General features: G+C 40.5%; 1 protein-coding gene across 1 annotated transcript; it reads left to right on the plus strand.

Moving 5' to 3' along the window:
- The first annotated feature begins 2,156 nt into the window (after positions 1 to 2,156).
- On the plus strand, positions 2,157 to 7,606 carry LOC108572695 (actin-like protein 6B). The gene is made up of 6 exons (XM_017934966.1): positions 2,157 to 2,196; positions 2,280 to 2,474; positions 2,777 to 3,214; positions 4,877 to 5,217; positions 5,311 to 5,406; positions 7,442 to 7,606. Exons 1-6 carry the CDS (start codon positions 2,172 to 2,174, stop codon positions 7,604 to 7,606), a joined length of 1,260 nt encoding a protein of 419 aa, XP_017790455.1. The 5' UTR covers positions 2,157 to 2,171.
- The last annotated feature ends 1,449 nt before the right edge of the window (positions 7,607 to 9,055 follow it).

The following is a 9,055-nucleotide window of genomic DNA, read 5'->3' on the forward strand; positions in this document are numbered from 1 at the left end:
AAGAAGAGAAGTTGCGATAAATCGTTGTCTCTCCTATAAAGAGAACGAAAACCTACTGAACTCGACCATGTGTTCTTCAAACTGCCACTTCGTTCGAATTCGCGTGAAAACCCGCGACCACGCGAGAGACCATTTGTTTCGCTTCTGGTAATCTCCACGTTTTTGCGTCCTCGACGAACTTCGATTGTCTCGAACGCGATCGAGGATCCAATTTAACATCCTCCACACGTTCGGACGAATTTTATCGAATTTTTTTCTCTACTGCCGATTTCGTTCTGAAGCAAAACGACTGCTCTACAAGATGGAGAGAGGGAGAGAGAGAGATGTTACCGGTTCTCTACACTTTGTAAATTAGATAAATTCTCGCGAGGTCACGTTTATTATACGCACGATTTGGAACGCGTCCGTTTGGAATCTGTTCTATGCGAAGACTGTTTCACAGAGAAAAACTGTAACTCTTACACTCGACTGTATTCCGCGAGGGAAGATTTTTTTAGCTTCGCCTCGCGAGAAAGATCTCCTATTGTCTTTATTAAACGTAACCGACAACCGCTCGAATCGTAAATTAAGTAATACCGTCGAATCGTCCTAATCGTTAAGACTCTACGTTGCAGCTGAACACACCCACATACACACACGTATATACACGTACGGTTTCATTGGTATCGAGTGCATATCCCAGCGAGCAATACGCGATTTGTTACGAGTTTACTTGGTCTTCCAGTTTCGTAGATCGTTTTTATCTACTGATTTCATCGTCATCCTTTAACGAAAACAGGGAAAAAAAGAAGAAGAGAGAAGAAAGGAGAGCAGACGTGTGAATGAATTATACAGATTCGAGGCGCTCTGTAATACGTGTATAAATAATGAAGGTAGGCCGTGAGGAGAAAAATAAAAAAAAATGATGTTTCGTCGTCGTCGTTGTCATCGGTGTCGTTTCACTTTAACGCGAGACTGAAACTGTTAGTAGCGAAAAAAGTAAATAAATAAATAAATAAGTGACGTGTAGCGTTAATAAACTTTACCGTTTCAAAACATGCAAAAGCGTAAAAAAAATAAACTTATGTCTGTAAGGTGTCTGTACTTACCGTGTTCGCTAACTGTGTACGTATCGTACCTCACCTGAACGCGCGAACCGCGGCTGAATAAAGAATCGACTGTGAACGAAACGACGACGTTTCGTTTGAGAAAAAAAAAAAAGAAAATCGAGATTCGCGCGTCGATTAACGATCGACGGACCGAGTGATAAGAAAAAGAAAAAAAAACGCCAAGGAAAACACTGACAGCAAAACCCCCCCAAAAAAACCAAAAAAAAAGAAAAAAATAAACAAAAATAATGGAAACACAAACACAGAGATAAGATAAAATAAAATGCAGAGTATTAATGAATTTATTCGACTGTCGTTAAGGGATAAATAAGAGAGAGAAAAAAAGAAAAGAACGCACCCACCGAGTCTGTAAAACGCATGTGTTGTCATCGAATCAGTTTAAACCGTAAACAACCGAAATCGATCGTTCACCCGACAACGTGACACGATGATATTTTGAGTCTGAGTGCTCTCTCGTTATATCGAAGCCTCTCCCGATCGAAGAAAACGCGACCATCGGGGGCTTGCGCATGAAGAGATATCGATCTGTTGACAAATCGTATACTTTATAATATATGAAGAAGGAAAAAAAATGATTTACCACGAAATTCGTACTATTGTGTTTTTAGACGACTTTAGATTGTTTATATTCTATTTACTTTGTAAAATATACAACACTAATTCCATAACGGAACAACGTCTCTCAATTACTCACCTACCCTTATCTTTCACCTATCCTTCGAGAAAAAGGAAGCGAAAAATTCTGAAATTTCCAGAGAAGCAATTTCCATTCCAGACAGACAATCGTTCTCGTTACCTGTGACGACAGAAATCGGCGGTGACAAAACGTGCCCCCTGTCTGTCTCGCGAACACTCCGATCGATCGCGCGTTTCGTCCTCCGCCCGATTTCGCGGTGATTCGAATATGCAAAAGGTGGAATGCGGGTGGGTAGCGACGTGGGGGCAAGGAAAATCCTCGAGTTGTGCGAGTTTCGGTGGGAGGGAATGGCAGGGGTGGATGGACCGGTGAGGTCGAACAGGGTTGCTGGGCATGCGCCCGCGTTACCTTCCTCTCCAGATACTATGAGCGGTGGTGTCTACGGCGGAGGTATGTGATACGCGGTCCGTGATATTTCTCGGGAAAAAAGACGACACCGAGAATTCCGTAAAACCTTTGGATTTTTCCCGCAGACGAGGTAGGTGCTATCATTTTCGACGTCGGACACCAGAGCCTTCGGGTTGGTTATGGCGGTGAGGACACGCCGAAAGCTGAAATTCCGACCACCCTCGGTGTATGGGAGGACACCGCCGACACCACCGACACCAACCAGACCGCGAAGAAGCAGTACAACATCGATGTCACGGCCATTCAAGTGCGAAAGAAGGGTAGGATCCTGTCGATGAAAATACGATTACGTTCTTACGCTTCGAGTTCTCTTTCTCGCCGCTTTATTTCTGAATTTAATTAAAATATGCCACGGTATTTAGAGAATCAGTCTGCTTAACGAGATTTAGAGAAACCTTGCGTGGGCTAACAGGCTTAACATCTTTCACGTGGGAAATATCGCGGATGGTTGGAATTTCTGTCGTGGAAGATCAATTGTAGAGATCGAATTTTTCAGAGATTTTTTTCGTGAGATTAAATTTATGTATTGTTTCTATTTCATCTTTCTTTTATTTTCTACCAGATATGGAGATAGTTAGTTTGATGAAGGATGGAATGATCGAAGACTGGGACATGTTCGAGCGTCTAACGGAGTACACCTACAAGCAACGTCTGCACGCGTTCCCCGAACACCATCCTATTTTGATGACCGAGTGTCCGTGGAACACCAGACTGAAACGTGAAAAGTTACTAGAGTTGATGTTCGAGAAATTCAGCGTACCGGCTATGTACATCTGTAAAAACGCGGTTCTGGCGGCTTACGCGAATGGAAGATCGACCGCCATGGTGGTTGACAGCGGAGCGACTCACACGAGCGCGGTTCCGGTGCACGACGGTTATGTCATCACGCAGGGAATCGTGAAAAGTCCGTTGGGCGGTGATTTTATCACGATGCAATGTAGGCAATTTTTCGAAGAGAAGGACGTCGAGCTTTTACCTGCCTGTTTGGTCGCCAGTAAAGGTGAATTTGCAAGATTTTTCTTTTCCAACGATACTTGGTTGACTCGGTTCTTTGAAACGAGTGTAATCGGAGAAGCGAAGAGAGGAAAAGGAACGGTAATGGTATAATTCAATTGATGTGAACGTTATTGATGTACAGATTAAATATTGACTTCAATTGCCGGCGGTCGTGTTTCACGGAATTAACGTGCTATAAAAAGCAACGTTTAGTAGAACGTAAAACGATGGCTATTAGTGGGTCACAAAGGGAGCAGTTAATCCTTTCAACGCGTATTTTGAACGATGAACGCGCGCTGTGTACAGAGCACTTGAGTCGTAATACCTTGATTGAATGCATTCAACGTCCGTACGTCTTCAACCGCACGCGCTGGACAGATTTACCGAACACTCGTCAACCAATGCGCCGTTTTCAAAGGGTTAAGGAGTGTTTAGAATTCGACATTTTTCGACGCTTTGTCGAGAGCGCTATTCTTGTCTAATGTCAGCAACTTCCTCGTGTCGATTGGTACTATTCGACGTTTCGTGTTGTACCACTTGAAACAGTCTTTTCAATATCCTTCGTCTAATTGCTTTTCTCCATACATATTGATCGTATTATATATTGCGTATACCTGTAAGTCAACGAGAGAAGGTTTTCTAAGGTTTTGAAATGTAGATAGTGTGACGAGGGAACATCTCGAAGTGATAATCTCTGATATTGATGAAACTTTGGTGTATGGTAATTTCCAAAAAAATATTCCATACTATCTTTTTGCATTGACAATCTTTCACTGTGAAGGGGGTGAAAATTGCCCTCAAAATTGTGTCAGAAAGTACTCTAATTCTGCGTAGGGTGGGCGTAAAATTCACTAAACGTATCTACGTTCTCCACAACAATATATTTTACTCAGAATCTGTATCAAAAGTGTACATTGAAGGTCTCGGGAAGAGAGGACACGTCGTTCCCTGTCCACCCCTACGCGACCCAAAGGGGCGAGTCGTCCCCACCGAGCGCTCTGGGCCTGGCTTCACCGTCTTCGGGACGGATTTTCTCACAATTGAGAGTAAAAAATTGATGGAGATAGAGAAATAGTGTAAATTGAGGAATTGTGAATTTTTCAATGACAAAATTTGAAAAATTAAAAATAATTTTGTATTCGTCAATTTACACAATTCCTTGATCTGTAATAATTTTCGAGATAGACAAAATACGTTTGTTACTCCTGTCTTTGAGGACAATTGCCGATAAAAAAAAATACGTGTCAAATATTTTTTTGAATATTACCAGATACCAAAGTTTCCTCAATATCAGAGATTATCACTTCGAGATGTTCCCTCGTAAATTCTAAAACTCTCAACGTTAATTCTTTCGTGTCTCACACAACATTGACTGCTTCCTCAACCAGTGTGCCAAACCAGATATAATTTTATCTTTTTCATTATTTCCTAGGCTTATAAAAATCAGTTTCCCATTACTCCTAATACTGCAACATACTTTACCATTATAAAAATCACAACACAATGTGGAATGTGAGAAAAAATTGCACTTATTAGACGATTAGTTGTGAGACACAGACATGAACGTTAAGAGGTTAATACATAAAAATCTCTGTTATAGTACTATGTATAACAGCCTTAAAATTGCAAGAATATAAAAAAAGTAAAATAATAATTAAATCGACAGATGTGGTTCGCGAGAGAGATCCACCACGCTGGATAAGAAGACCAGGTCCCCAGCCAACCTCTTCCTGGTTAAGCTACATGGTCCGAGAATTACTGCAAGACTTCCAAATGAACTGTCTCCAAGTATCAGACAGTCCGTACGACGAAGACATAGCGAATACTCTACCAATGAAACACTACGAGTTTCCAACTGGGTACAACGACGATTATAGTTCGATCAGACTGATGATACCGGAAGCACTGTTCGATCCGAGCAACGTGAAGGGCGTAGGCGCCAGTATCCTCGGTGTTGGACCACTCGTCACGACGAGCGTCGGCATGTGTGACATGGACATCAGACCTGTAAGCGCCATTCTAATTCCGTCCGTTACTTAACGACTCGTGAAAGAGGCTGACGATTGAAAGATTGACAAAATAACACGTTTGTCTGTTTAGAGTTTGTACGGAAGCGTGGTGGTTACCGGTGGTAATTCCTGCCTGCAAGGTTTTAGCGAAAGACTGAACCGTGATTTAGCCAGTAAAACTCCTCCAGTTGGTACCATTTTTTTTTTATTATTTATTACAGTAACCCTTTCGCTACTGTCATCTTGCACGATATTACGGTGGAAAGAAGTTTGCTTGATTGAAATTTGCATTGAATACCTGGTGCTTTGAAATGTGAGCGCTATGTGAGGCACTTTGAAGCCAAAATGATTGACTCCACTGTTTCATATTCTTCCAATTTTAGTATCGAAGTGCTTAATTTTTCGCAAATCAAACAAATTTAGTAAATTTCTTTTTATGGCTTCTGAGTGACTTATATGTCGGGTGACTATAATTGAAGCCTTTGATGGAAAAAGGGCACATACACAAAATTTACACAAAAATTTCCAGAAAAAAGTCAGTGACTTTGAGAATTTTTTATCATTCGAATCAATTGATATGAGATAAATTGATAAAAGTGGAATTGAGATAAACTTCAAATCTATCAAAAATTAGCAGCAGATTTAATATTGATGAAAAGTGATTCCAAACTTTTGGCCGGTAGTGTAAGTATAGTTGGGGCCACGATATAGCGAGGTCGTAAATTAAACTCTCAAGAATCGGCATCGATTGATGTTGCGGCACTCAAGGCCGTGTGTTGCAGTCTGTTTGAGGGTTCCAACAATAAACGAATGGTAGCATATGATTTGGTACTTCAAGTAGAAAATGATATTTCATTTACAAATGGAAAATATGTTAATATTAAAGCTACACAATCCTTTTGCATTTTCTATCTGTATATAACACGAGCAGGTAAATGAAGATGTTAAAGACCTCAATAAGACCTTTACTTGTAACCGTACTTCCAAAAGCGGCTTCCCCCAGAGGGAGAAACCCTAATTTGTCCTAGCTGCATGCATATTAGAATCAGTTGACTTTCGCTGGATACAAGAATTCTTCGTACGGTCCTGACAATGGTTTCAAGTACTTATCTGCTCGAATCTCTGTCAATTTTCGGGTCCCGGCAGCTAAAACATGTTTACTTTGACGTCTGACCGATTTTACGACCTCGCTATATCGTGGCCCCGACTATACTAAAAATGCCATTTCAAGAAAATCGACATCAAAGTTTTCATCATCGTATTACTTAATAAAAAGTCCAGAAATCTTAATAAAAATCCAAAAGAGAAGTAACATGTCCTTGATATATTATATACATACATATGTAACACATACCTGAGTCGACTTGTGAGAAATTAGCACCCTTCCTCAAGAGGTACTTGAAAGGAGCCGTTACGTCTGGCGCTGTTGTACAGACGAGAGGCAAAGGTGCCTCTGGTTCGTTCAAGCTGTCAATAATAAAGAACTCAGAGTCGAAGAAGACCCCGGCTGTGAAAGTATCAAACCCTAAGAAAGTCAAGAAATCTGTAGAGAAGAAAACGTCGCCGACACGAAAAGCTGCATCGCCGAAGAAACCAATTCCGGCAAAAAAGGCAGAGGTTACTGTGAAGAAGTCTCCCGCCAAAACCGCCGAGAAGCCCAAGAAGGCGGAGAAAGCTAAACTTGCAGCTGAGACAAAGGTCATGTCAAAAAGCAAGAAAACAGCAAAAGCACCTGCAGCCAAAACTAAAACTCCAAAACCCAAAAAGGCTGCGGCAGCAAAGACAGCTAAGCCAGAGTCAAAGAAATAATTCTGAAGCACAAATTTTAGAATTCCAACCCTAAACAACATTATTATCTAAAGGCTATTTTCTGCGTCCTTTCTTACACTAAATTGACAATCACCTCTATTCCTTTCGGGAAAATATCATCTTTATTTCATAACCGGTCGTTTAACGTTTCATAACCGGTCGTTTCCATCAATGACCTCAATTGCTCACAGTATTCAGTGTCTGTTTTCTCGTAAACGACCATAGTCGCCGATAATGACACAAAAATCAAGAGTTCTATATCAATTAAAAGATATTTAATTAACATTCATAAAATGAATATTTATAAATCAAGTTATTTTATTTAATTTTCTAGTCCGCCTATAGTAGCGAAAGGGTTGCAAATATTCTCTTCACGAGAACCCGACCTAACCATGCACCGTTTAATTTTCCAGAGCATGAGACTAAAAATAATTAGCGCGAACAGCTCAAGTGAGCGTCGCTACGGTGCCTGGATCGGAGGATCGATCCTTAGCTCCCTCGGATCCTTCCAGCAGATGTGGTTGTCGCGGCAAGAGTACGAGGAATCGGGTAAACTGATTCTGGAGCGATGCGCGTGATCATATGCTCAAGACACACAATCAAAATTATTCTTTGTAATTATTTTTACAATGCGTCCAACTGTTCGTACAACTACGTACCTATTTCTATTTCCTCGAAGGAGGCTGTCAATTTCTAACGTTAAGTTCGGAGTGTAAGGGCCAACATGAGACAATACGAGCGGATAATATCAAAGATGCGTAGAACTTTAGGAAAAATTCAAATGGTAGGGGGAGAGAAATGTTAATTCAATTGTTCAGCCTGTTATTCCAAGTCCGAACGAAGGATTCGCGGATGGAATCGCAATCGAAATTCTTCCCTTCGATTGCAAAAGAATTGCAACAACCGACATAAAATGTCGGTGAAACGTTTTTGTTTCTAGAAAAAAAAACAAAGAGAAAGAGAAGCACAGTTCCTAACTGCCCGAAGAAAATATTTCTCGTTCGCAAATTCACGTGTACGTTGACCTTTGATATATCGAAAGTTAACCCTTTCGCGACCGATCTATTTTTTTAAGACTGTTTTACCTACGTTACCGACCGTCGCGTCTGCGATGAGCCACTAAATTGAGATGAATTTTTTGTTAGAGTATGAAAGTGAGACGAACGCGTCTCGCTGGTAGCGAAAGGGTTAATTCGAGCGACTTGTTAATCGACGATGGAGATGAAAATAGAGAAAAAGGTGAGTCTTTCCCGAAGAAAGGATTTTCATTGTTTATTTCGAACGTAGTCACAAGTGTTACAACATTTCCACGATACTTTTCAATTCAACTTTCGTATTCCACGCTTCTCTGCTGTTCGTTGTTTCGATTGTCTCTCCTGGTTTTTCCAAAAAGTAAACGAACCGAGAGGAACGAAAAATAAAATAATAATAAAATTGGTAGAATCGCGAACCGCAAACACTCGTTCCTACAACACGTCACGACGAGCAGTTCCAATTCCACAACGACAAATATACATTATATATATATATATTATTATGGTGTAGTAAACGATATAATATCTCGCATTTCAATAAATGTAGGAAACAGTATTATCGGTATATCACATATACAATATGTACTTAGGAAGAGGCGAATTATTTTGTTAGAAGAAAGAAAAAAAGAAAGAACAGAAATACCGAAAGGACCTTTTCTCGTAAGAGCGACGAGATCACCCATTTCGAAATAATGCACGATCGTCGGCTAATTTCAACAGTCCCCTCTGTCACTCGATTATATTAATTCTAATTAATACTTTCGCGCGGTCGAACGTTTAGATTTTCATCTCGGCGAGGAATGTTTCTTCGCATTTCGCTTTTTAATCGGACAAATCTTGTCGACGTTTCTCTTCTTTTTACAAAAGAGAAAGAAAAACCAATAAGAAAGCACCATCGATGTGTGAGAAATTTCTAAGAAATATTCAATGTGACACTCGACTCGTGCTCGCGAAAATTCTATCGAGTCAAGCCAAATGCGAAATTCGTATGAA

This window comes from Habropoda laboriosa, unplaced genomic scaffold (genome assembly GCF_001263275.1).
Source record: "Habropoda laboriosa isolate 0110345459 unplaced genomic scaffold, ASM126327v1 scaffold22, whole genome shotgun sequence".
NCBI classification, from domain to species: Eukaryota; Metazoa; Arthropoda; class Insecta; order Hymenoptera; family Apidae; genus Habropoda; species Habropoda laboriosa.

What these genes read in the sequence shown, in the direction of transcription:
- LOC108572695 (XM_017934966.1), top strand. Translation starts at nt 2,172, where the DNA reads ATGAGCGGTGGTGTCTACGGCGGAG. An exon ending in CATTCAAGTGCGAAAGAAGG is followed by an intron (nt 2,475 to 2,776) that starts GTAGGATCCTGT and finishes ATTTTCTACCAG; the next exon opens with ATATGGAGATAGTTAGTTTG. An exon ending in CTGTTTGGTCGCCAGTAAAG is followed by an intron (nt 3,215 to 4,876) that starts GTGAATTTGCAA and finishes TTAAATCGACAG; the next exon opens with ATGTGGTTCGCGAGAGAGAT.